This window comes from Trichoderma gamsii (genome assembly GCF_001481775.2).
Source record: "Trichoderma gamsii strain T6085 chromosome Unknown Scaffold_15.2, whole genome shotgun sequence".
NCBI classification, from domain to species: domain Eukaryota; kingdom Fungi; phylum Ascomycota; class Sordariomycetes; order Hypocreales; family Hypocreaceae; genus Trichoderma; species Trichoderma gamsii.
In genome coordinates this window covers 792,965-819,788 of record NW_020171352.1, presented here as the reverse complement: position 1 = coordinate 819,788, position 26,824 = coordinate 792,965, and the positions used below count along the sequence as shown (strand labels likewise).

The 26,824-nt window shown below is 48.0% G+C and overlaps 9 protein-coding genes across 9 annotated transcripts; 8 read left to right on the top strand and 1 right to left on the bottom strand.

Moving 5' to 3' along the window:
* Positions 1-2,359: 2,359 nt before the first annotated feature.
* Positions 2,360-3,184, bottom strand: TGAM01_v205155 (hypothetical protein; the record flags this gene model as incomplete). The annotated part of the gene is made up of 3 exons (XM_018810497.1): positions 2,360-2,620; positions 2,695-2,996; positions 3,079-3,184. 3 exons carry the CDS (start codon positions 3,182-3,184, stop codon positions 2,360-2,362), a joined length of 669 nt encoding a protein of 222 aa, XP_018656306.1.
* Positions 3,185-3,922: 738 nt separating this feature from the next.
* Positions 3,923-6,149, top strand: TGAM01_v205154 (nuclear protein localization protein 4; the record flags this gene model as incomplete). The annotated part of the gene is made up of 4 exons (XM_018810496.1): positions 3,923-4,006; positions 4,065-4,189; positions 4,259-5,711; positions 5,808-6,149. 4 exons carry the CDS (start codon positions 3,923-3,925, stop codon positions 6,147-6,149), a joined length of 2,004 nt encoding a protein of 667 aa, XP_018656305.1.
* Positions 6,150-6,803: 654 nt separating this feature from the next.
* TGAM01_v205153 (hypothetical protein) lies at positions 6,804-7,835 on the top strand (the record flags this gene model as incomplete). The annotated part of the gene is made up of 1 exon (XM_018810495.1): positions 6,804-7,835. The coding sequence occupies one exon, from the start codon at positions 6,804-6,806 to the stop codon at positions 7,833-7,835; it is 1,032 nt and encodes a 343-aa protein (XP_018656304.1).
* A 1,159-nt stretch (positions 7,836-8,994) lies between these two features.
* On the top strand, positions 8,995-11,643 carry TGAM01_v205152 (hypothetical protein; the record flags this gene model as incomplete). Its single annotated transcript, XM_018810494.2, has 1 exon — positions 8,995-11,643. The coding sequence occupies one exon, from the start codon at positions 8,995-8,997 to the stop codon at positions 11,641-11,643; it is 2,649 nt and encodes an 882-aa protein (XP_018656303.2).
* Positions 11,644-14,329: 2,686 nt separating this feature from the next.
* On the top strand, positions 14,330-15,917 carry TGAM01_v205151 (hypothetical protein; the record flags this gene model as incomplete). Its single annotated transcript, XM_018810493.1, has 4 exons — positions 14,330-14,437; positions 14,657-14,752; positions 14,928-15,053; positions 15,117-15,917. The coding sequence occupies 4 exons, from the start codon at positions 14,330-14,332 to the stop codon at positions 15,915-15,917; spliced, it is 1,131 nt and encodes a 376-aa protein (XP_018656302.1).
* Positions 15,918-16,988: 1,071 nt separating this feature from the next.
* TGAM01_v205150 (hypothetical protein) lies at positions 16,989-17,686 on the top strand (the record flags this gene model as incomplete). Its single annotated transcript, XM_018810492.1, has 3 exons — positions 16,989-17,293; positions 17,373-17,509; positions 17,571-17,686. 3 exons carry the CDS (start codon positions 16,989-16,991, stop codon positions 17,684-17,686), a joined length of 558 nt encoding a protein of 185 aa, XP_018656301.1.
* Positions 17,687-18,910: 1,224 nt separating this feature from the next.
* TGAM01_v205149 (hypothetical protein) lies at positions 18,911-20,063 on the top strand (the record flags this gene model as incomplete). The annotated part of the gene is made up of 2 exons (XM_024549586.1): positions 18,911-19,425; positions 19,505-20,063. The coding sequence occupies 2 exons, from the start codon at positions 18,911-18,913 to the stop codon at positions 20,061-20,063; spliced, it is 1,074 nt and encodes a 357-aa protein (XP_024405718.1).
* Positions 20,064-23,041: 2,978 nt separating this feature from the next.
* On the top strand, positions 23,042-23,899 carry TGAM01_v205148 (hypothetical protein; the record flags this gene model as incomplete). Its single annotated transcript, XM_018810490.1, has 1 exon — positions 23,042-23,899. The coding sequence occupies one exon, from the start codon at positions 23,042-23,044 to the stop codon at positions 23,897-23,899; it is 858 nt and encodes a 285-aa protein (XP_018656299.1).
* Positions 23,900-24,804: 905 nt separating this feature from the next.
* Positions 24,805-26,562, top strand: TGAM01_v205147 (hypothetical protein; the record flags this gene model as incomplete). Its single annotated transcript, XM_018810489.1, has 1 exon — positions 24,805-26,562. The coding sequence occupies one exon, from the start codon at positions 24,805-24,807 to the stop codon at positions 26,560-26,562; it is 1,758 nt and encodes a 585-aa protein (XP_018656298.1).
* Between the last annotated feature and the right edge of the window lie 262 nt (positions 26,563-26,824).

Genomic DNA, 26,824 nt, shown 5'->3' with positions numbered 1-26,824 from the left:
AACAATGAAAGCAGCGATAAGCACAAAGGATGAAAATGTTGGGCTTCGAAGAAAATGAGAGCCATATCGAGAGAACATCATAAGAACGAACCACCAATCGTTCTAGTTGGGGAAGCAGGGTAATTTGATCCTTTCGCTGGGCCACAAAGAGGAAGATCCAATAGCTCGACTATAAAAGATAATGACCATTACGACCATCTCTGCGAGGGCTGGAAGTTCAGACCACAAATGACCCATTATACCTGGCACGCCGGCTTGGAACAGCTGGCATCGTTGCAAGAGGGCCAAAGGACTGAACAGATCTTGAGAGAAATTATCACCAGTTGTGCAAACGAAGAAACAAGAAACTAACATTTCTTGGAAATACGGCTTAGCCAAAGTTTCAATCCACCTTTGCTGGATGACGACGGATTATATGTTACCGTCTCGCTCGCTTTTGGAAAGTTGTTAAATTTTCAACCTCCACCAACAACACCCATGGATGCTTAAAAAGAACATTTCATTAATCTAGCTGTTCAGAATGACCCAGATGAAGCTGTTATGATCTCGAATATCCTCAACTTCCTTCACAGGGCTAAATATTGTACTCTGGAGAGGCGAAGTATTCCATTGGAATAACACAACTGAGACATTCCGCGAAAATCTTCAACATTGCGCAAAGCTACATGGTGGCGTGGGTGGGGAGATCAGACCAATTACGTTGGCTGATTTTGAAGTATTCAGGATCTGAATAGTTCAAAGTCTGCGGACCTGGGGAAAGGAGAAACAGTGCCGGTCGGCTGCGGTCAACACTACGACATTCGGGGGATCGTTGTGGTGAAACAGGCCACATTGCTTGTACCCTCGCCGCCGCCAAGATGGACGCCTTTTTACACGACAATGAAGAAGGGTGGGCCACTGAGGACCCGAGATGGACTACGCCGGGCTCAACGTCGTTAATTTGCAAAAGACCGGAATGGACGAGTCGACGATCTGAAAGCTATCGAAAGCCCCGGGTCCTTAAACGCTATGTTGTGTTATTTATGGCACTATCCGACATTGGCTACTGCAAAAGAAGAATATGTACGACACTCGATAACACTAATCCTTGCCTCAGATTGCAGTGACGGAAAACCAGCGACAGCAGCAAAGTCAAACACTGAGATGTTGATACCGACCTAACAACATTGGAGAGCTGGCTTGATCTATGGATCGGCTTTGAACTATTTCTTGCAGACAACCAATAAAGAAGACACTTTCAAGGGGTCATAATTGCTATTAGGGAAAAGTTTCCAGTGTTCCAGTTCTATTATCTTACACCCCAGCTACCAATAACATATATGTAGGCTAATGCTGCTAATGCTGCTACTGCTGTTACCTAGCTCAAATAATGACGGATGGCCTTGGAGAAGACGCCTTGACGGAGAAAGACATAACTTATCATGTATTGAAATCGAATAAGCTTACCATATAAAGGGAAATCGATCAAGAAGGAGTACTGGATTTCCTTCTTCTTCAGACAGGTCAAAATGTGCATCCAAGAGCCAGTCATTGCACGAACTGACTCCAGTTCAAATAGAGCTCACCGAGATAACCGGAGCCGTTTTCAGTCTTCATGGGGTGACATTCAAGGTAGAACCGAGCAGCACATTGATGGGCTTGAGTTTCATACACTACTAGATCCGAAGTGTATAGTACGTTTGAGAGACTTTGCGACACAATTTAGTAACGAGCAACGCCAAGCTGGCTTGACCTGTGGACAGACTTTGTTTTTCTTTCGGACAAATACAGCCAATGAGGAGGGAAAGGGATGCTATTGCTATATGATATTATTATCATAGAATAGCTCTCCGGCGCTTCAGTTCTATGATCTGACATTCTCACCTTTTAATAAAACTCAGCCGGCATACAGAGAATAAAAAGCTATTCAATTCTTATTCTTACAGTAGAAGCAGTGGCACATGCTAAAGCGCTGGATAATAGAATTTGGGGTGCTGGGTGACTTTCATCTTTACGATATACTAGGATGTGATAGTTGTCAGTCCTCTGCTGAGGTATGTCGAACTTTTCTGGTTCATGATGTCTGCCCCTAACTACAGACGAGGATAGTTGTTCTATCGTGAGGACTTACTACCACATAGCGGCACTGATTGTAGAAATACTATTATGATTTTGTAAATTTCCTTATATTTTTGATACACTATCTGCAATGAGATTTCCCAAGACCTGATTTTGCATTCATGTGATTGGACCTATCAAGGACCAGAGTAACCCTTGCCCTTCTCTCTCCCTAGAATATATATATGTACAATGATACAGTAACTGTGTCGAAAACACCAGCCTCGTGTCTACATCTCCGTCTCCCATCCCACCTCTTCTATCATTTCTTGCCACCCTTCTTTGGTGAGTCAACTACCACGGCGTCATCCTCATTTCCGTCCTTTGTTGAGCCCTTCTCAGACTCTTCAAGTTCCTTCATGAAGTCTGCCTGGATCTGTCCCCTCTTCTTGTCCCACCAAGCCTTCTCGGCATCAGTCTGGGCTTGGATCTCGTCTAGGCGCTGGCGAAGCTTTGTGTTTGCGGCAATCTCGTGGGCGGACTGAAAGATAATGGTGCCCCAATTAGGTGCCAGGGCATTGGCCTTAGGTAATTTGAGTCAGTGGTCTCTTCCTTCTTTCTCTTTGTATCTCGGAGGAGGGCATAGGGTCAACATACCTCAGTAACAACATCTCTAAGCTCCTCTTCCATCTCCTTCTCGGCGCGCAAGAATCGCTGCCACAGATCATCACCCACACTTCCCCTCTGCAGAAGCGAGCCACATGCTTGCTTGGCAGTCTTGATGTGGATCAGGCGCTCGATATCCTCAACTGCGCGTCGGAGTAGGGCTGCTCGCAGAACTCCATCAGGGACCTTGGGGGACTTTTCGCCGCCGTCTTCGGGATCAAGATGCAAGAGGGAAAGATAGATGTCTCGTTGGAGGTGAGGGCCGAACCAGGGTGCGAGGTTTGCGCTTTCAGCTGGTGATGATTTATAATGTCAGCGTTGGGTACTAGACGAGGGAACACCGAGAGGAAAGGAAAAAAGAGAGCAGCGCCGTACCAATCTTCCGTCGGCGATAGATAGTAGAAAATGTCATGAGAGCGCCGCCGAGAACGAGGAGGTAGGCGAATGGAAGGGCGAGGCCCTTCCAGTCAATGTCAAACATTTTGTCGGCTGGGCTGTGGATAATCAATCGCTTGCAGCTGTGTAGTGGTTTGCGAGATGGAAACGCCGAATTGTTTGCCTCTCTTTATAAAGAACTGCGCCAGAAGACAAAAAAATGAGCGGACGGGGAAAACCGTGAAATCGAGTGAGTCGTGAGTCGAGGGTTGAGGGTCGAGGGACGGGTTTTCCCTATGGCCACTTATTATAAACGAACAGAGCGCACTGCTGATGCTTATCGACACGTCGCACACATGCCCATCTTTTTTCTGGCCAGATTGGCGGCTGCAAGGCTGTCGCGGGGTACGTACCGAACAACTGCCGCTCTGCGCCAAGCAGTGACAGTTTCCGGTGCCTCAGCGCTGGCAAGGGAGCTTGCGGCACAGCGGGCCGATTAATCTTCCACGGCACAGCTGCTTACTTCATCTAGATGTGGCGCTTCAGGCACACTGTGAATGACGCTTGACGTACAGTTACTGCTGGAGCTTCGCATGATTTCATCAAGCTTCAGCTTCTTCTTCTCCGCGTCTATTCCCTTCGCTGCGCTGCTTGTCATGCTGCAGCGTCGCCCCCCTGCCGATTTATAAACCTGTGGCTCGGATTTCTTCCTTTTTCTTCTCTTCTTTTCTTTACGCATCTGCCTGCGCCTCGAGCTCTAGCAGTTCTTCTATTATAGCCGAACTCCCCCCCACTAACATACCACGCTCGACACTTTGGCTTTTACAACCGTTATTCGCCCACCATGTTGATTAGACTTCGTGGTCCAGATGGCATGATCCGCATGACGGTAGAGCCGACAACAACATTTGGCGATTTGGGACAGCAGGTGGGTATCCTGACGGGAGATCCTTGACTTGCCCGTGAATACTAAATGGTGTTTTTAGCTGCTTGCTCAACTACCTTCGACCATTGACCCAAAGACGATCGTACTGTCGAACTCTCCGACCGGTCGTGATGCGAAAAGGCTAGGTGATATTGTTCAGTTTCAGATCGGTCAGATCGGCCTTAAGTACGCCATCGTCGCAGTTTGCGTATAAGACGGAGGCTTTGGAAGCACTACTGACAGGATGATCTACAGGCATGGCGATCTGATATTCCTCAGCTACCAACACGAAACCGAAAATGATACCAACGGCGAAATTCCCGCCCCCGTGACTTCTGCCAGACTCAACGGCAAGCCTGTTCTACCCACAGAGGACTTTCCCATCGACCCCAAACCCGAAAGAATCTCGAAGCCCTGGGAGACCGTAAAGCAGTCGGCCTTGGACGACCGGTTGGATAAGCTGGATGGTAAGATTCCTCGAGGTCGAGATCGGATGTGTCGACACGGACCCAAAGGCATGTGCGATTATTGTCAGCCCGTGGACCCCTTCGACCCAGGCTATCTGGCAGACAATGGAATCAAATACCCTTCTTTCCACGCTCATCTACGCAAGATAAACTCCGCGACGAACAAACCAGAATCTGGAACGTCATATATACCTCCCCTCGTGGAGCCATATTTCCGAGTCAAGAGAGACTGCCCGTCCGGCCATCCGGCTTGGCCAGAAGGCATTTGCACAAAGTGCCAACCGAGTGCGATTACCCTCAATCCTCAGACATTCCGCATGGTGGATCATGTTGAGTTTTCTAGCCCTTCCATAATTGACGGGTTCATTGATACCTGGCGGAAGACTGGCTCACAACGACTTGGTTATCTTTATGGCCGATATGCGGAGTACACCAAAGTCCCACTAGGAGTGAAGGCTGTTGTGGAGGCCATTTATGAACCGCCGCAGGTCGATGAGATTGATGGAATCAGCATGAATGCCTGGGAGAACCAGAAAGAAATCGATCATATTGCTAAGCTCTGTGGATTGGAACCCGTAGGTGCCATCTGGACAGACTTGCTCGATTCAGGACATGGTGACGGATCCGTTGTTTGCAAGCGCCACCTCGATTCATACTTTCTGTCATCTCTCGAGATCTGCTTTTCATCTAGGTTGCAGGCACAATACCCCAAGCCTTCGAAATGGAGTGACTCTGGCCAATTCGGCTCCAATTTTGTCACTTGTGTCATTACAGGTGACGAAGAAGGAAACATTGCCATCTCAGCATATCAGATGTCCAATGATGCTGTCGAAATGGTGCGAGCTGATATAGTTGAACCATCAGCAGATCCCAACTCCATGCTTGTTCGCGAAGAAGAGGAAGACGACGGCTCGCTCAGTCGGACGAGATATATTCCCGAAGTGTTTTACAGCAAGGTGAACGAATACGGGGCAAAAGTACAGCAGAACGCCAAGCCAGCGTTCCCTGTCGAATATCTTTTTGTGACTCTAACACACGGCTTCCCGGACGAGCCTAAGCCCACATTTACGCAGACAGGATTCCCGATCGAGAACCGCGAATACATTGGCGAGAGTCAAGAGCATTCGGCCCTGGCACGAGTGTTGAACTTGCGATCTGGTCAGAAAGCCAGCGATAACGGCCAAGAAGTATCAAACTTTCACATTCTATGCTTCATCCACACACTTGGAGTTCTTTCAAAGGTTTGTCTCCTCGACTTTCTCTTCAATAGTACAGTTACTAGGCTCTTTTAAGCATGCATCTTGCTAACCAGTAATTTCTCTCCTTTTTCTCTTTAGGATGAGGAAGCTCTTCTCTGCCGCGTTGCCACCCAGCATGATCTTGCCGACTCATTCCAGCTCCGCTCTACGCAAGGTTGGCAGACACTACAGGCCATCCTGAAATCGACTGGTGAGCGAATCCCCAAGCGTTTACGGGAGCACGATGAAGTTCCGCTGGCGACCTCGTCTTCTTCGCTTTCTTCATCTTCATCTTCATCTTCTTTGCATTCCAAGGTCCCTTCTGTTATTAGTGAGCCAGGTGAGCCACTTGCTAAACGGTTTGCTGCCTTCAGGCTGAATGAACGTCGTGCCGCAACTCCAAGCAATCTTTCGCCGCCACCGCCGCCGCCGCCTCCTTGAGCTTCCACTGTGGGTTTGAAAAGAACATATTCAAGATTGCCATCGTTTTCTTTTTAGGCGTGTGACACTGGCAGGGAGGATTTTGAGGGACAGGATTATATACTTTTACTTCTACCGTATAATTAGATGGCGGGGATTCAGAACAAAAAGGGGGACAAGCCGTCAGAATATTGAACTAGGGTTGTTTAATGGCATTAGGATGGGCGGCAACGTTGCTTAGGGATTCAATGCAGGCATATAGACTGGGGACAAAATTAAGCGAATACATATCTCTGGTAACTACGTTTTAAGAGCTCCAAAATGCCTTGATTATGAAACTTCGGATTAGCAGCAACGAAAATGAAAGCTAAACATAGCTGAGATGTCAATACGGAGTATAGGCAGCATTACGACTCAATGTCTTTTCTTTCTGTCAGCAAAATATGGTTTCAATTGCCTACAGCTGGTGAGGGATTGAAATAACAGCTGGTAGACCTGAGGCCCGAGGCCTGAGGCAACTGGTACCTCGTCGTCTCGCTATATTACCTCTCCTCTTTCAACTCCTCCATCACTTTTCATCTTCTCTTCTTCAATGCTTTCATGACATTGCGCCGTTTTCATCTTGCAATACGTGCGGTTTTTCTCTTCTCTTTTTTCTAACCATTCGCCATCAATATGGACGCGAAATACACAAACGAGATTATATTTGAAGAACGAGAAATCCCACGCCCAACTATTGAAAACGAGCTCCCCGTTGCGGCCATATCCGCAGAAGAAAGAGTTTTGAAAGAAACAGCATCCCATACCATCGTATTACCGTTCAGGAAACCTGATGATCGCGATAACGTTGTCACACACGCTGTTTATCGCCAACTCGTTGAACGGTATATCCAAGAAAATGAGACGTGGGACTCACAAATGCGCAGTGATATGCTAGTTGAATCAGAAGATCTCAATTATCGCATATCCATCAGCAAGGGGGTTATAAGCAGCCATAAGTTGCATACACGAATAAAGCAAAAAGTCACTTGGCCACGATTTTGGATGCTCCGAGTTATGTTTGGACCGGCGGCTTGTGCCAGGCAGACTTGGTTCCCCGAAGTTTTGAAACGGTTTCCCGACTTTGCGTCGAAGCCAGCTTACACTGGCGTTGTGCCTCCAAACCTTGAAGAAGTGCTTGAGTTGGACGAATGGGTGCCGCCTGTTCCTACACCTGAAGAATGCAAATATGACAGATTCAGAGTACCGAAACGCACAGCTACCTCAATTGGAAATCACCGGTCTAGGAGACAGAAAGAGGGTATCAGTAGCGTTTTGAATACGCCAGCAATGACAGTGGCGGCAGCAACGCCTTCACCAACAAATACATTTGCTCTACAGCGATGCCTCGAAACTGACAGCACGTCACAAGTAGTCGAAACGCCAGCTGCAATGAGCCGACAGTCCATGATTCCACCTGATCTTGGTACAAACGAGGTGCCACCGCCACGCGATAATGATGAATTACGAAGCAAGTACAAGCCATTCGAAGAATTGCAATATTCTCAAATGAGTCAACTCGACATGCAAACTCAGGTTAGAGAACTCGGCGACGAGAACATCTATTTGCGGCAGATAAACGCAATACAGCAGAGATTGATTGAACAATATCAGGAGAGAATTTTTAAGCTGGAATCGGAAAGCAGAGCGATACAACGGAGAATTTAAAGCGAATAGGATTACGGACGTATTTGGTTGCTAAGATTAGGAAGGACATGATGGAAAGGTCTCTCGTGTCTTATGACAAACAAAGTCAGCTCATGAGCTCAACTTCAACAATTTTTACTTAATCTTTGCTCACAAAAGAAGTTGCTCAGTATGAAAGTCCCGACATATCAGTTTTGCATTCTACGATGACCTATTTGAAATACAAAAATTATACTATCCTGATAAAATCCTTGAGGTGGTTCTACGTATAGAACCCTGATAATCGTAGCTCTTTATGTGACTGCTTCTGGGGGGAATGTGATTGCACGTGCCATTCCCGAAACAGCCGTCTCAGACCAATATTTCTACCTCTTTTCATCTTACTTTTCCAAGACATTAGACCTAACATCCTAGGCTGGGAATGCAATAAAGTTGCTAGACGCAAACGAAGAAAGTATATAGAATCCAGAATCCAGAATCCATACCTATTAATTTGGCTACAGAAAGAAAACATGCGCTGGAACTCAAGGGAGAGAACGTGTGTCAAGTTCCCAACGTAACGGATGTCCAACCGACCCCTTTCCTCGGAGGGTGAATTGTTTGAATCAAGCTGACTGAAGATTGTGGAATGCGGCTCATAGCACGCCATGAATCACACATGTTTTAGATTCCCGACGCTCGGCACTGACAGGTCACATATTGGCGGCGATTTTGCTGGGAGGCTGCTCTGTTCTGAAATGGCATATAGACAAAATTCTCAAAGTTCTCGCATCTGGACCACTCAAAATTCCCAGCGCCAAGGCCCTGGAGTTTCGATCCCATATCTCGTGACAATCAGTCATTGTTGGCCGGTCATTCATTGGTTCCTGGCCCATCCCCATCCAGTCTACGTTCCATCAAAGAGATATTCTCGTAGATCTCCGGGAGCCACTCATGTCTGAAGCTGTGTTGCAGGCATGGAGATCCAAATTGACGGTGCTATAGGCCCGAAAGACATGAATCCAGCCTGATATATCATGGATTTAGAGCAGTATAAGAATCATGATTGCCCATGCTGTGTCACAGATTTGAAGGAAAGACCGTCTGACTCCTTATTTTGTACCGGCAGCCAGGCAATCCCTTCGGTCTTGTCACTCATTGAATCAGTTTGACCGGATATTTGTTTGTCTCGACGCTCAGCATGAAGTCGAGCACAGCCATCATTCTTCTTGCTGCACTTGCGGGGCAATCGGTGGCAGCACCCACCGGAAATGCTGCGTTGCAAGCTCAACAACAACAAGACACAAACGCTTTGAAATTACTAGCGACCCATTTATCGACGGGCGAGCTCGCTAAAGAAGATCGTGTACTGCTTAGCCACTTGTTAGCAGCGGCTTCCTCGCTGCAAAAACGAGGAACGGATGCAGCGGACGGCGTCTCCAGCAGCCTGGGTGGTAGCAACGGTGGAGGCCTAGTAGCTGGCGTTGGCGGTCTTCTTGAAGGAGTTTCTGATCTCGTCACTCAGCTCTTGAGAGGCCTGCTCGGCGGTGGTCACGGTGGTTCTTCCTCAGCCCATGTCGGCATCACCGGTGGTCTCAACCTGGGAGGCCTTTTGGGACTTCCTGTGCCCTCCACTGGCATCAATGGACTCAATTTGAGTGGCCTCACCGGGGCTGTGTCCAATCTTCCGCTGCAGAACATTTCCCTTCCAGGTGGCATCAGCTCGCAACCCATCAATATCACTATCATTCCTGCAAACATCCCTCTTCCTGCAAACATCCCTCTTCCTGCAAACATCTCTCTTCCTGGGAACCCAATCTCTCTTCCTGGAAACCCGATTTCTCTTCCTGGAAACCCAATCTCTCTTCCTGGAAACCCAATCTCTCTTCCTGGAAACCCAATCTCTCTTCCTGGAAACCCGATTTCTCTTCCTGGAAACCCAATCTCTCTTCCTGGAAACCCGATTTCTCTTCCTGCCAACATTACCGGCACGGCAGGCAACGTTGGCGGTGCTGTCGGTGGCTCTGGGCTGGATTTGGGCAACCTCAATACTGCCATAAATGTGATTTTCAGGAACCTTATCGAGAACCTGGACGATTCCGTAATCAGCAGATTGATTACCATAATCACCAACGCAAAGGGCAATGCTCAGAAGGCTACAGACGACATTAACCAGTTCGCTGCTTCAAGTGGCTTAGATGCCAGTCGTATCTTCACAGCTTTGAAAAACGTCCTGTCTCTTGGAAATCTCAACCCTACCGCTACAGATCTTCTCAGGCGATCAGGCGGTCTGCTTGGAGGCCTTGTGAACGCTCTTGGCAGTTTAAATGGCATAGGCAGCCTTGGTCCGATTGACCTGACCGGTGGAGCTCTGAATGGCTTGAACACAACTATTGGGGGTCTTCCTAGCGGCACTGTTGGTAATCTTCCTGGCGGAGTTGTTACTACCCCAGTTGGAAATGTCACCAACGGAGCAAACGGTGGAATCACCCTGCCTGGCGGGTTGACCCTCGCCGAAATCCAGCATCTGATTGACTTTATCCACGGTGCTACTGACCAACTCTCGGTGACGAGAGAAGTTCAACGAATCGCCGCTCTGCATGGGCTTGATCCTGTTGGTCTTGCCCGCCTTCTGCAGAGCCTCCTGAATGGGAATGTTAACCCTATCAACACTGGAATCGTGCCGCCTCAGTTGCAGAATGTAACTGCTGGAGGTCTCCCTGCCATTAACGGAACTTTGGGAGGGCTGGCCGGCGGTCTCGCTGGCCTTTTGAATGGAACCCTCGGAGGTCTTACAGGAGGTCTCCCTGGTATCCTCAACGGTACTGTTGGAGGCTTGACAGGAGGTCTTCCTGGCATTAACGGAACTCTGGGAGGGCTGGGTGGGTTGGGCGGCGGTCTTGGCGGCGGCTCTACTCTACTTGGTGCTCTCGTCAATGATGTTTCTGGGCTTCTTACGTTCTTACTACATCTATTAGGCCTCGGTGGCATTGGAGGTTTAGGTGGCAGTCTCGGCGGGCTTGGACTGGGAGCACTAGGACATCTTGGAGGGCTCGGAGGGCTCGGAGGACTGGGAGGACTGGGAGGACTTGGAGGACTCACATCTGGGCTCCTCTCTGGTAACCCTGCGGCCAACTTGACAGGAGCTTTGGGTCCTCTTACTGGCAATGTGACGGGCACACTGGGTTCTATCACCGGGGGTTTGCCAGGTGTGATTGGGGGTGTTACCAACACTGCTGGATCTACTCTGGGGTCTGTCACCTCAGGCCTGAACTCGACACTCAATGGCGCGCTGCCCGGTCTTGGTTCAACTGTCGGATCTATTGTCTCGGGCCTTAACTCAACACTCTCCGGTTTGGCACCGAACTTGACCTCTGGCTTAGGATCTGCTATTGGATCCACTGTTGGTAACCTTGGATCAACTCTCGGTAATCTAGGATCAGCGCTTCCTGCCGTTACATCAGGTGTTCCTGGCATTGGTCTTAATCTTAATGTAACGCTCTCAGCTCCACCTGGCTCGCCCCTTGGTGGGTTAGTGTCAGGTCTCTCGGGCATAGCTTCTACTGCTACTGGCCTTGGCTCTGGTCTATTGAACGCAACTGGCTTGGGAGCACTCATCCCTGGTCTATCACTTTCTGCAGGCGGAGGCAGCGGAACCCTTGGGCTGGGTATCGGGTTGAAAAACGTCCAGCTTTCTGATGCATCTGATGAAAACAACACCGCACTGGTTTCTGACCCCACCGGCTCCGATGAAGACGATGAAGGTTATTCCAGCTCAAATAACAGGCGGTCTCATGCCGCCCGATTCCGAGCCTCGATCCGCGCAGCCAATGTTGGAATCGTCGCGTAAAATGTCTTTCCAAGGAAGTGGTGCAATGCCACACATTTGAAGTTTGAACAATCCCATTTAGTTTGGAAAGTGACTGGAATAAGGTTGTCATCAACAGGCTTCTTGCGAGGTTATGGATAATTGGATGGAAATTAAGCAGTATTTATATGATTTCATGTTTTTCGTTTCTGATATCTAAAGAAAGTAGCAGACGAAGCCTCTGCACAGGATTATGATAGTTAGTTTTTGCCTACATTTATAACACACGATTTGTTGCAACGGCGTAAAGTTCATCTTTTCCACTAACTCTATCATTTCTATTCTAGTGGCATCGCATTATTCTTCTTCATACCCTGGTTCTAATCAATATCAGTTTACCAACGTAAGCCATATACACGTCTAGTCCACTGTCTTGAAAGATCGAAAAGGGACCACCGCTTGGCTGCAGCAATTTTTCCAGTTCATATTGTATGTGTTCATTGAATCAGACATCCAGGTATTGTTTTGCATCATGACCAGGAAGCTTTTCAAATGATTGACAAGAATGCCTTTTTTATAGGAATCTCCCTGCCATGATGGTGTTCACCATTGCGTTTAAAAGAGCAAGGCTCAGCCCGCAAAACAGAGCCTCAAACGTTGTAAAATTAAGAACAGGATATAAAGAAAGGAGAAAAGTTGTCCAATACCCTGGTCCTATTATCCAACACTCTGGACATAACTACTGCTACTGCTGCTACTGCTGCTACCAGTACCTGGAGAGCTCGCACCTACGAAAACATAGTAAAGACATACATACAAATGAGTACGCATCCCGATCATCACCGGCCACAGCGAGCTGAACCGGTCCTTAAAGAACTGCTGTAAGAATTCCCTGTCGCCGAGCTGCCGTCTGATCTTGTCTCCGTGTATACAATAGACGATTATCCCAGTTATTGAGCTGAAGTGGTCATTTACGACCCGGTGCGATCCGAAGCCCCTAATTTCCTCGTGGAAGATGAACATCTCGCTATAAACCACCCGGACAATGATACGATACCGGAATCTGATTTATGTCAGTAAGCGATTAAATCTTAAATGAAATATTGAAGATAAAGAAAAAAAGGAGGAAAGGCAAGATAAAAGTCACTTAGTTTGTTTAAAGACACGATACGCATGATATGAAAATAATTAATCACTTGTGTATCTCTGTCCATGAATTTTCTAAGAGCAAACGGCAAGATGTGTGCACACTCTGTTCGATAAGATTGAAGGCTTCCACGGTCCTGCGGCGACATGCTGGTATGGTGTTGTTATCGATCATGCCGGTGATAAACCACTTGCTGACATCTCTGCTTCAATATTTCTTTTTCAATACCCATTTGGTCGTTTATTGAAGACGGTTCTGTCTCTCTATCAAGTTGATAATGCGAGATGTATCCTCGATAGGCGAAGGCGTGATAGTTTCTGAAGCCTTCCCACCTGCGCAAGTCATTGCCATATTGCTCTTTTTTCGCGATCGTTTAGACGAAGGCTTCGTGAAAGTGGAGGAGATTTCAAAAGTCGTAAGCGTGTACTTCCCCTGGCGGATATCCACTCAGCTGTATGCTGATATCCCCGTTGGAGACTTTTCCAGCAATGATCTGCAGCGGACAAGATATAAAATGTGCTCGGGTACCTGTGGTATCGAAATAGCGATTCAGTTCACTTCCTGCGTGCCGGCTGTAGGAATGGGCCTCGAGCGGATCTTTTTCTTTTCTTCCCGTGCCTTACGACCCAGGCGCGTCCACCTCGTCAGTAGCTATACTGGCGATTTCCTCCCCGTCTTCGTCTTCCTCAGCGTTGTTCTGCCGGTAACTTCCCAACAGCTCCGTCGCAATTACACTGCGAATCCCCTCCACAACACCCTGTCGTAGGTCTTGCATCGTCCTCAAGAGCCTAGTCGAAGGGGTTATTAGTGCGATATTGAAAGTATTAGTAGATGCCATACGCCCACTCGTTCATCATGACGCCCGCTTTCTCCTGGAATATGGCCGCTAGGTAGCACTTCCAGAATCCCCGAGACCTGAGGGTCGCTTGATGAAAAAGAATGAGGATCTTGTCCTCGCTTCTTCTAGTGAAACCAGAGCATGTAATTCCGTCGCTCGTTTTTCGTTTCAGTGCTTGAGAAACTAGTACCCCATCATTCCTGGGCATAGATAGCACCCTTGATCGATTGACCATATTGTCCATTGGCCATGTTGATGGGCGAAGGGGTTCCGTATCTCGTTTTCTCCACCCAAGAAGCTATCTTCGGACTTCATTGTTCTATTGCCCCTAAAAACGCCTTCCATTGGAGGTCATTTCTGCCAGAGATATCACCCAAATCAGTTGGAAGCCCAGCTAGTGCTTAGGGTTATTCCGTCGCTTTTTGGACGAATTTGGAAGGGTAGACAGACTCCGTCTGCCTCATGGTATTGAGCCATCTCAACCAAGGCTGGTAGTAGATAAGGTATCCAGTTGGGGAGCTCAGGAGACCTTGCAATAATCATTCTTGGTCACCATGAATGGTCTTAAGCTTCTGTCAGGCCGGCGGGTCAAATCATGCGAAATGGCACACCTGCAAGGGATTTCGTGGCGGCAAGACGTGCAGTCGATGATGCTTTGTAAAGTTCGTCAAGTTGTCAGAATGGATCCATATTAGATGTAGTAATATGCGTTTTTGTAAGATGTAAGTTTTAGAGAAGATGAAATGTCCGAGTTCTCTCCCAAGTACCAGAAACTCTGGTCCTCAGGCAAACTCGTCCACGTCATTGCGAGGCCTTCAACACGGCCACCTGCATCACCAGACCGTCCCCGTGTAAGTATCCGGAATGCCTGACTAACTTGTGACCGCAAACGACCCACAGCAGTGAATCACTCTACAGCACTTTGGGATGAAGTCTTTGATTCACTTCGGCATTCTTATTGAGCGCCTTTCCTCGAGGCGGTAGTATTCACGGAAGCATTTGACAGACTTTCATCTCCGTTGAACAGACAGACTCTCATTCACTAACGTAGCTATATGAATAGCGTATAGGCGATACACCAGTTCTTTGAACTCCCTCCTGGAGCTTTCTTCTCTTCTAGAATTATGTCTGTCTTTGATTTGACCATCCAGGCCCTTGCCAAGTATGTGCGAGCAAATCTTCAAATATGACTGTGGCCACTTGTATCGCCGCATCCTTCGCTGCAACAAGCAACGAGAACGACAGTCTTCATCAACGTCCTTCTCCGGCCAGTCTGCATCCAACAAACGCCACTGTCATGGAACCAAAACGCTAGAATGTCGCGCTACTCTATGCCCAAAGTGCGAAATGCAAGAGAAAGATCGCGATGTATACTTCAACAGCACAAAGCGGGCCAGCCTTCCTATAGCTCAAGCAAAGACAGACCTGCAAAAGCACCATGAAAAGGAGAAATCGACAGCTACCATAGTGAGTAACAGTACCGCTGGCCTCAGGCGCACAAAATCCAATCCTGCTCTACTTCCTTCCCAGCATCTCAGGCGAGTTCAGGGTATGGAAAATGGCTCGCTGCGCAACGAGTACACTCGTCTTGAATTACGCCCGGATAATACTTTCCAAATTCAAGGTGATCGAAACACTGGCCATAGCTCACAATACACCAAGGAAATCCGTCTTGAACTATCCCGAGACCGCGTTGACGATGGTGGTCTGATCCAACATGCTAATAGTAGCCCAGTTGATGGCGAATGCATAAACTATGAATTGGCTCGAAATAGCAGTCTCAAAGCTCCAAGCTACCATAATACTCATGATCTCTCATCCAATAGCGAGCAGGCTGGCCTAAAACCACTCCAAGACCACGAATTCAAGCTCGACCACAACCAAAATACCAGCGATGGCAGCGATGGCGGCGATGGCAGGCGACATAATAAGAACGTATCCCCCAAAGTACAAGACACTGGCAATAGTACTCCCTCCAAAGCATGTAATCCTATCAGGCTTTCTCAGGACAACTGTCTCGGAGCCCATCATGGCAAGAAACTGCGTCTTAGGGATTTGATCATGCCAATTCTTGAGTTAGATTGGTATACGTCTACATATATTCCATATATGCTGTACTCGCCTTCAAGTGGACCCAGCTTCGCAGAGCTGCTAAGCCATAGCCAAAGCGAGAACGACGAGCCTCGTGCTCTTGCGCCTGAAACTGTCCGCCCAGAGAAGAAAGCGAGGAAGCGCCTTCAGAAAATTAGGAGCTTTTACCATCACTTGGATTCTTCGAACGAGTCATTCGTCTGTTCACGAGCTCGGGAAGTTGAGAACAGCGAACGATGAAAATATGTTGTAATACTTCCGAGTCTATGTAGGGTAAAACGATCTGCACATTCAGGATTCGCCAAGTACCTACATAGGCAATGCAAGAATAAGGTTCACCTTCCCGGGTATTAGGCAAGCGTCCCCCTAACGAACGCATCTGTAAAGAGCTCGATGTTGTGTGGTCGCCATGGCTGGGCAAAGTGGTACTGCGTTGCGTTGCGTCTATTAGAAATAGGTATGCAAGTCCAGAGAGAGATCAATGTACAGATAACTGTTGAGTTTATATGTACCAAACACTTATCGATTATATCATCGCAGCCAAAGTTTCTCAATACTTAGGCTGACTATTAATACATGCATGTATGGAAACATGCTGCGTAAAAGTATACTAAGTAGGTGCCTACTTCCGGTAGTACTGGTAGATAAACTTATATATCCACTACTAGCAGCCACGAGATAACTACATGTATTCGAGCAGAGTCTACGAACCTGGGGCGAGGCAAATGCCAAGTCTTTGCAATATAATGTATCTCTATGTGTTCTCCACGTGTTGATTGTCTAGATGACGACTAAATTGCGTTTTCCGGTATCATAAAAGTACAAAAAGCTCGAGATGAGTTGGTCAGGGGCCTCGATTATGAAGAGCATCTACAAAGCCAGTCCTACTATACGGTACCTAGAATGGAGCAGAGAATGGATCAAATATTTACAATGCCCACGTCTGCGTATACTTGAGGCTTCATGGCTGGCTCAAACTTTCTTATCAGGCGTATTTTTAGTAAAGGCTCCAGAAATACGTCTTGGAGGCGCAAAATAACAATCATCTGATGCCTTTTTTTATATATATATATACTTGATTTTCCACAGAAGTGGAACTTGCTAGCTTTATGCATCGAACAAGTCCATCGCTTGTACCGAGTATCTGAGGATAGAAGCGAGAGGCTGACGTGGCGAAACGGAAACGTTACGGCTATGAGGCAGGATGATAGCATTTACCTACATCATGCAATTGATGCTAGCTGATCCTCCTTGCACTCGAATTCTTTACTTTCTTTAGCACTCGACCATCAAACCAGCATCTGTGACACCATGCGCGGCCCAAGCGACTTCTTTTTCAGCGGAAAAGAGCCATTTAAGAAGCACCCACCGCCCAAAGAATCATCCCCGCCCTCAGAAGATAGTTCGGAGCATCCTGCGATATACAGGGAGGTGCTGGGCCAGATAGAGAAGAAAATGGAGCTTCAGGTCAAGAAGATATTTGACCGCATATACGAGGTGAAGAGAGACCTGGAATACCGAATGAGAAACGTAAAGAAACACATGGAGGCCACAGAGGCCCGGGTAGAGGAGCTCAGCACTCAATTGAATATGCTTAGAGCCAAACAAGACGCTGCGTAAGTTGTCCAACACCTACCATAGATGGGGATCCATGTTCCACGGCTGACCTGTATCCTCAATCTCCCCTTCATACAGAGAGTATAATGCCCGCGCGCGTAATCAAAACACCACGGTCACAAGTAAAGAGATGTTTCTCTGTCCGCTTCGAAATCCCGAAACCAACGAAGACGTCCGCTGCCCGGCCACTTTGGGGGAGCTGGAGTGTTACAGGGGTACGTCTTCACAAGTTACTTATTCGAAACAAGGCAGAATATTCCAGCTAAGAAATTCTAGGGTCCCAATTCGATGCCCTCTTGCGAGACCTGGGAGAGCCTGTCCCAACTGCGTTGAAGCACAAGATGGAAGTGATAAAATGGGCCATGGGAATTCGGAACGCCAACTATAAATGAGCGGGTGGTTGGAAAATCACCTCGAATTGCTTCCAATTCGCTGCTTGTAGAGAAACCTTCGTTTTACTCTACCAAGTGAATGCTGTGTAGGGAGATGGCGAGTTATTGGACCTACACCTGCCGAATTATTCTATACTAGGGTAGATACCCGATCATTTACAAGCTATGAGAATTATTATATTGATAAAGTCACCTTTTTCGCCACTATTACAGTTATCACTGATTTTGGGATATACATGCTAACAGCTGTAGGAGTCAATACTTTGGTTTTTATCTTCAACCCTCTTTACCCGTGCGAGGGGGTGTGAGCAGAAATGCGCACATTTCAAGACAACGCTGTTTTAATGGCGTTGGGGCGTTCTAGCAACTGGCGCGAATCCATATATACATGCATTCGTCCAATGGCCTTTAGCCATTCTGCAAAGCCACGGGGGCCCTGAAGGCTATGTGGAATGCAGGCAAGGATGCTCGATTGCCTAGAAGCTAACACTATATCCATATAGTTCGTCAGGCTTGGCAGAGCTGGACTTGGAGCAGCATCCAAAAGACCCGCTTCGATAGTCAACCTCCAACAACAATGCAGCTTTCCTCGATTGATAGAACGCGACTACGCCTCGGTGTACTAACATGATCAGGCCCACGGCCTAATGGTGGTCTGACGTGAATCGACCCCCGGACTAGTGCAGTCTTCAGGAGAGAACAGGTGAGAAACTATCCGGTAAAGATACCCACGGAAGCAGTCATCGAATTTGCGAACGGCTGTGGGAAACCCAAATTGCAGCCTGGAAGACAAATTTCTCCAGCCAACGGTTGGTCTCGAACAGCCAATCTGTCAAGCTCTCTTGTCCAACGGCTGCCACCTCTATAACATGATGATGCAGTGACAGTAGCTCTTATCATACAACATCTCCAACAGCCCGATAGCTGTATGACCATGTCGCAAGGCTGTCCATATATAATGCCAATGGCTGCAGATAGCTAGCTAGTCGCGGCTATTGTGCTCAAATCCTCTCATCGTCGCAATCTAGAACTCCCCGCGTCTAAATGACATGTATCGATCGTCTCTTTCGTCTGGGTCGCAAGAAAACTCAACAACTCAGCATTAGGCGCCTTTTGTCGTACAAGTAGCTCAACATGCCCTGATCGTCGACTTCATCGAAGAAGACGCCCAAGCATCTAGTTTAGTCAGTTGCCTGTGCCTTATATCAGCAGAATAATCTTATCATGAAGCTGGCATCCACGGTTCTGGTGGTGGCGAGTGTATTCGCACCCGCCACTGCGCTGCAGGGCTTTGGCGCTCAGTCCATCGGATATTTCCCCTATTGTGCCACGGCGTGCAACCGGGCGTTGGGAAGCAATTTCTTGTCATGTTCCTTCGATGGCTACATCCCCGGCGGCATGATGGACAGCGACTCAGCCTCGGCCACGCCTGCGTGTCGAGGGAGCAACATGCCGTTCCTCTCCTCGCTGGCGTACTGCATCAGCACCCACTGCAATCATGACATGGGCATCATCGAGACCTGGTGGGCGGCCAAGAGCACGGGGTCAGGTGGTGCCTTTGAGCCGCCCAAGTGGTCCTATCAGGAGGCTTTGATGAACGTCACAGCTGCACCAACTCACGTCCTTACGGCCAAAGATAATTTGACATCGACTGTGCTTTCCAACGAGACCAGTTACCGGAATCAATACGGCACGCTGTTCATGGTGGACCGTGAGGAGTTCCTACATGAGAAATACGGGTATGAGATCATGTTTCGTTCCTCTTTGCCAACCTTGTCTTGTAGGATGATGCTCACATATATGTTACCGTCTTGATAGGCTTGTCCTCCTTATGGTGGCCGTTGGCATCCCGCTGCTCGCCACTTGGCTAGGCTATCTTCCGTTTGTGAACCCTCTCATCCACAAGCTCAAGCCCTATATCATCTGGCCCAGCACCATCGGGTCGTATCAAGTCCGGCCGCTCCCCTATCTCGGCGGAACTGCCCTGACAAGAGGCCAAGCATTGTACGTGGCTGCAATGGCCATCCTCACCGTTGTGTTCATGGCAGTGCACTATGAGACGTATCAGCCGAACCTGTGGTACCCAGGCCAGAGCGTCGAGCTCATGGCATATGTTGTATGGCGCACCGGCTGCTACTCTCTCGCCCTGCTGCCCGTTGTTCTTCTATTCGCCGCCAGAAACAACACTCTGCTGTGGCTGACCAACTGGTCTCATGGGACGTACATTCTTCTTCATCGCTGGGTGGCCCGAATATTCGTCTTGCTTGTCATCATCCACTCAGTCCTCTCTCTCGTCTACTATGTAAAGACGGCAACTATGATTCTAGCCTGGGCGAGGCATGGTGGGTTTGGGGATGCGTGGGAACTGTCGCTATGAGTGCTATGCTAATCACCGCAACTCCGTGGGTGCGCCGTCATTCATGCGAGTTCTTCTTGCTGTCACACATCGTGCTGGCCGTCTTCGTCTTTGCCGGCACGTGGTATCATCTCTTCTATCTTTATATGAATATGTCGGGCTATGAGCAGTGGCTGTACGTCGCCTTTGGTGTTTGGGGCCTCGACCGTCTCTTTCGTATCCTTCGTGTTTTGAAAAATGGCATCCAGCGTGCACAAATCACCGATATTGGCGGCGATATCATGCGTGTAGACATCGAGGGCATCTGCTGGGGGTTTCAGCCGGGCAAGGTCGTGTATGCTTTCTTCCCGACGTTGCAGCCACTACGCCCGTGGGAGAACCACCCCTTTTCCGTGCTCCCAACGGCCATGCTGGAACGCTGTAACGTCGCCGATCCGGTACCGAGCAAAGAATCCAGCTCCTCGCTTGGTTCTGGTACCCGAAATGACGCTGAGAAGGGTGTGATTAGCCAGCAAATAACAACCAAGAAAGCTGCCACCACAGCGGGCAATCAGCCTACAGCGGGCATCACACTCTTCATCCGCAAATCAAAGGGCTTCACCAAGAAATTGACCGTCGGCACCAACATCTTGGCGTTGCTCGACGGGCCTTATCCAGGAAACCCGAGTACTGCAATCTTACAATGTGACCGCGTGTTGCTTATCTGCGGTGGAATTGGCATCACGGCCATCCTACCTTGGATAGACAGCCATCCGAATGTGAAGCTAGCGTGGAGCGTAAATGAATACGCTGCGTGTCTAGTCGAGTCAGTAAGCAAAGTTCTAGACCGTGTCGTCGAAAAGGAGGTGAGGATCGGCCACCGTTTGGATATCACGGAGTTGTTCGCCGAAGACGCGCAAGCTGGGTGGCGGCGGATCGGAGTGGTGACGTGTGGACCGGAGGGAATGGGCGATGATACGAGGGCGTTGGTGACGGCAGCAGCGAGGCGAGGAGATGCTCAGTTTGAACTGGAGGTGCATGCATATAGTTGGTGATTCAAAGGCCTGAAGAGGTCTGAGCAGAGAGGAAGTCATGATGGGGGCAATTTCAAAGATTATTGCCCTGTTTAGAGAGTCACATATATCAAAATGATCTGTCTATTTCGAGCAATTTCAAAATCTACACAAGAATCAAGCAAATGACAGAGAAAAGAAGGTAAAAACTTTTTCTCTTTTCATGTTTCCTTTTCCGCGCCAGTACTTGTGATAATTCTCAACCGTTACTTTCCCTCCATGTTGAGCTTGCTGTTCCATTTTGTTATCAAAACTACCAGTAAGAGCCATTTCTGCTCATGTAAACATCATAATCTTGAGATGAAAAGATCAGCCATGTTATGGCACAGTTTCCATGTCTCCTGAGTTGTAGAATATCAATGCTGTGGCAATGATAGCCGTACAAAAAGGGGTAGCTTTATCAAAAATCTGAAATGGTCAGATTTTAATACTCTCCTTACTTGAAATTAAACTGGAGAGCATTTGGGCATGCCTTCCTCGCCTCTGTTTGGCTTTGGATGAAATTATCTTCACACCAGTGCCAACCCCTGATGTAGTAGCAATGGTGATGTTTCACCTTTTAGCACACGGAAGCTCCGATTTCGAGTACAATTTTTTATTTTTTTTCCAAATTTGATTTACTCAAATCTCTTGATAATCCATGGGCTTTATTCGGAAAACGTAGATCTTCTCTCGCCATAACTAGCAAATTTGAAACTGGACACTGTTCAGGCAGCTATTTTCAAGCGGCTATTCGCCATGCCGAAATCCTGCAGTGCCCGCTAAGTCCGATGTCGAGTATACTTTTTTTTCAATGTGGATAAACTCAAAGTGCCCAATGAGTACGAGGCTTTGAAAAAAAAAATTGCATCTTCTCCCAATGCAGCTGGCCAATTTTGGTCTGCCTACAGTACTTTGTCCGGCGGCTATTCGGCCCTCCTTGAAGCCGTCCCATGAGACCACCAAATTGAATCTTGTGGTCAAGTTATCCTATGAACGAGGCGTTTCTTATGTTCGTTGAAAGCACTCACTTCCTCCATATATCATCACACTCTTAATTGTACACCGCCCGGATTTTCAATGATACGCGTCCTGGAGAGCTGAAGTCGTAATGCGAAGTCGTCAACATATCGCCATGTGGTGGCTTCACCCGCTCCAATCGCCGACCCACGAAAGTAGGATGCAGAGAAAAGGCGTATTGGTCACCCTTCTCCACATATATGTATTCGGCGTGACATATCTCGGGTACCGTTCCCTGAGGTGATAATAGGTAGTATCTCAACAGCTGGAGTTAGCGAGCGCCAAGAAACGCATGTTGTCATAGTTTTTTATGGAGCGATTCACGCTTGTTACGATGCATGAAAGTATAGTGCCGGTAGATACTTGTATCAGCTCAACTAAAGCGTACGGAAGATTGAAGTATCTTTCACAACAGCTACATATAGTCAACTTAGCAATCAGAAACAGACCAGCTTTTGATGAGATGAGCTCATAATCTAAAAATTAAAATAATAATAATTCTTTATTCATCAAGTCTGGGTAAAGTTCTTGCCAAGAACTTACACGAAGCTACCGCGCGTATTTCCTCGTTGTCTCCACTTAAAGTACCGAATGTCCAACGCGGAAATATACCAGGAGACGAGGATCCTTCAAGTTGCTTGATAGAGACTTGGCGAGTAAGAAATTGCTCAATGTGATATCTCCGGATTCATCGGATGTAACGCAAATCATGCGACATGTTCATGCAGTATATATAATGTGGTGTGACGCTCACAAATCTCTTGAACTTTGGAAATATCTCTAGATTGTGTTCCAAACTGTTTATATGCCATGAGGTGACAATTTCATTCATAACGAGTGTTCAAGTCCGGTGGTCTTTGTTCGTCTTATATAAATAATCTCTGGCAAATCTTTTCTCTTATACAGTTTGATCGAGGCGAGCTCGTCATCTTTGACCCACTATTTACGATGCTCTTCTCGCTCTTGGCCCGGCTGCCCTTGTCTGTCAAAGTATGGGCAATCCAACAGATTGCGTTCCACGTGGTCGGACTAGGGTTTGAGTATTTGGACAATACAAACGCTCTCAGGAAAGTCAGAGCCCGAGAGACAGACACCAGGCCGTATAAACGATTGCTTCCCAAAGTCCTCTTGAACCAATGTCTCGTCCTTCTGCCTTGCATGGCGTTTTGCGAGTGGGCTGGACTTTGCTTCACGCACAAGGGCTACATCTCGACAGGGCGTGCGCTTCTATCACTGCCGGTTCTCGCCATTGGACATGATGTTGTCCAGTACATCACGCATAGATACTTGTTGCACCAGCCAAACTTGAAGCTGATGCGTATGCTGCGCCACTCAGTCCACCATTCGACGACGGCCGCCAAAGGAATCAGCGCGTGTTACATGTCGGCTCCTGATTTTTTCCTCGAGATTGTTCTGCCCTACCTAGTACCGCTGGCGCTTGTTGGTGGCGGTGGTGCTGACCTGCGTTTCCACTCGCTGGTGGTTGCTTCTGGCGCTTTTGGTGGCATCTACGAGCACTCAGGCTACGATCTTGCTTTGGCATTCCAGAACGTTCCACAGGAGAAAGGAGATGCATGGTATTGGAAATTCCTCGCCTCTGTGATAGCCGACATAGTCAGCACTCGTGCCCACCACGAGCACCACTCGAGGGGCCAAGTGTCGTTCTCTGATGGCTTTGGCAGCCCGGGACTCTGCGATACCATCTTTTCCACGCGCTGGGACATGGTCCCCAAACATCGCGAGGAGATCGAGCGCGAGTGGCGATCGCAAAGCGAGCAGCAGACCGCAAATCTCAAGTACATGTAGATGGCAAACCGGATGTCGCAAATGCCTAGCCTGGGCTTGATGCCGAACTCTGAGACTGGTGTACGGTAACGCAACGCTTACCGCTGGCTTTTCAGGCCCCGTTTTCATCAATTTTGTTTACAGATACCCTCAGTTCAAATAATTTCTTTTGTCACCTCACGAACTGTAATAGCAGAGAGTCTGCAAGCAGAGATCAGCACTCAATAATCCGCGAGAAGGAAAGCAGCGAGCGCGAGAATCTCCAGCCATCCGTATCAAGAGTGTATATCACAGAAGGATATTGAATCAACAGAGACTCGGCATGTTTAAGTTTTGGCATGATGCGGTGATGAGCTGATCATCAGCCGGGGGGGTCGAAAAAGTCAGTCGTGAATGACAGTCAATGCGAATATAATGTTGGATCAATAGCTTGATATAATAATTTTGGATGCAAATAGAGTGAGCTCTTGACAGATCTTTTAATATAAATAGTTTACCAATCAGATTGGAATTTGTGCTGCATTTATTTAGTTTGACAGTTGGATGAGCACATATGAGCAAGTTTTGTTCCTGCACGGGAGCACAAATGCCATTTCTGGACTAACAACAGCTGAGCAAGTTTATGTGCCTATTGAAATGATCACTACAATAAAATACCCTATACCGGCTTGACAAACATCAAAATAGTGTATATAAATGGCAAAAATATTAATAAATACAGGTCTAACAGTCCGTGTTACTCTGCATTCTGTTTTCCCCCCAGCAAACTCTCGATTCCGTGTTTGGGCAGTATGCACTGCCTCTGAACCCTCCCGCCGCACCTTCCCTCCGTTTGCGGTTCTATATGTTTATTTATACATGATCCAGCTTCTCCCATCTCCATCTCCTTTCAGTCTACAACATCCAACAAACAAACAAACAACAAAATGGCTGGCGCACCGCCCGTCGATTCGCCTATTGAGGCAGAGGCAAAATACAACAGCGAAGCCGAAAACGTTGTTCACGAGGTCAAAAGCTCCGACGATGACCAGCAATCAAGCATTATCAACACGACATATCAACCCGGTGTCCAAGACATTGAAGCTGTTACCATTACATGGTCGAAGACCTGGCTCATCGTCGCCTATGCCCTGATATGGATCACCTACTTCATCCAGGGACTGGTGACGGGCGTCACTGGTGCTCTTCTTCCCTATGTTACATCTGCGTTTGCTGAGCACTCGCTCACGCCAACCACGGGTATTCTGAGCGCCGTCATCGGAGGCGTCACCAATCTCAGTATTGCAAAGGTCCTCGATATTTTTGGTCGCTCCCAAGGATATCTCCTCTGTATTGTGCTCTGCACCATTGGCCTGATCATGTCGGCTGCCTGCAACAACGTCGAGGCCTACGCTGCCTCTCAAGTCTTTTACACTGTCGGCATCAACGGCATTGGATACAGCTTGAGCGTGTTCGTCGCTGATACATCGTCACTGCGCCACCGAGGCCTGATGCAGGCGTTTGTCAGTTCGCCAAACCTGATCACATGTTGGCTTAGTGGACCAATTTCTACAGCCTTCCTAAACGGAGCCGGCTGGCGCTGGGCATTTGGAATGTTTTCGATCCTCGTCCCAGCCGTCACTCTTCCTCTCTCTGGATTGTTCATGTGGCAGTTCTCCAAGGCCAAAAAGCTCGGCCTCATTGCGAAGCGTCAAAGTGGACGTACACCCTGGCAGTCCTTTATCTACTACTGCCGCGAGTTCGATGCCGTTGGCCTCCTTCTGCTCTCTGCTGGCGTTGCTTTCTTCCTGCTTCCATTCAACCTCTACACCAATGAAGCGAAGGGATGGAGGTCTGCTCTGATTCTCAGCTTTCTGATCGTCGGAATCGTCCTCATCATTCTTTTTGTTGTATGGGAGAAGTACTTTGCGCCGGTTTCATTTCTGCCGTGGTCTAATCTCCAAGACCGTACCGTCCTCGGCTCCTGCATTCTCTCGTTTGTGCTATTCCTCAGCTACTTTTGCTGGGCTAGCTATTTCAGCTCATTCCTGCAAGTGGTCAATGACTTGAGCATTACCAATGCCAGCTACGTCATCCAAACTTATACAGTTGGCGGTGTCATATTTGCTATCGGCACTGGCGCCTTCATCAGCTATACAGGCCGCTTCAAGCCTGTTACGCTCTACTTTGGTATTCCTCTGACAGTTCTCGGCATGGGTCTATTAATCTACTTCCGCCAGCCTGATCAGAACGTTGGCTACATTGTCATGTGCATGATCTTCATCTCCTTTGCCGAAGGAGTTTTAGTCATCTGTGACGAGATTGCCATTATGGCTGCCGTTTCAGAGCAGCAATACTTTGCCATCAGTCTGGCTGTGCTGGGTTTGTTTTCGAATATCGGATCTGCCATTGGTTTGACCATCTCCGCCGCCATTTGGCAGGGCACCATGCCGGGGAAGCTCGCTGAGTACCTACCTACTGTCGACCAAGAGAATTTACTCCTCATCTATGAGTCCCTCCCGACGCAATTGTCGTTTCCAGTCGGATCACCGGAGCGTACTGCAATTCAGCATGCCTACGGAGATGTCCAACAACGTTTGATGATTGCGGGAACTGCAGTGTGGGTTATTGGCGTGGTGTCTGTCTTGATGTGGCGAGACATCAAGGTCATCAATATTAAGCAGACGAAAGGACAGGTGGTATGAGGCACGCTGGTCTTGTGAATGGGTATAGAATAGAGAGAGCTTTTTATGCTGATGAAGATAATTTCCTTCAAATGACTATACGATGATACAAAAGTAAATTCTCCTCAATATTTTTTTGGCAATTCGATATACTCTAGTCGTGTTTCTTAATCTTGAGTAAGATAGCTCAAGCTCCCTGAACGATAATTTTCCCCTACATTTTTGAGGTTCTTTTTATACTTATATTGTAGAGTAATACGGATCCGGTGCCAGTCATGTAATT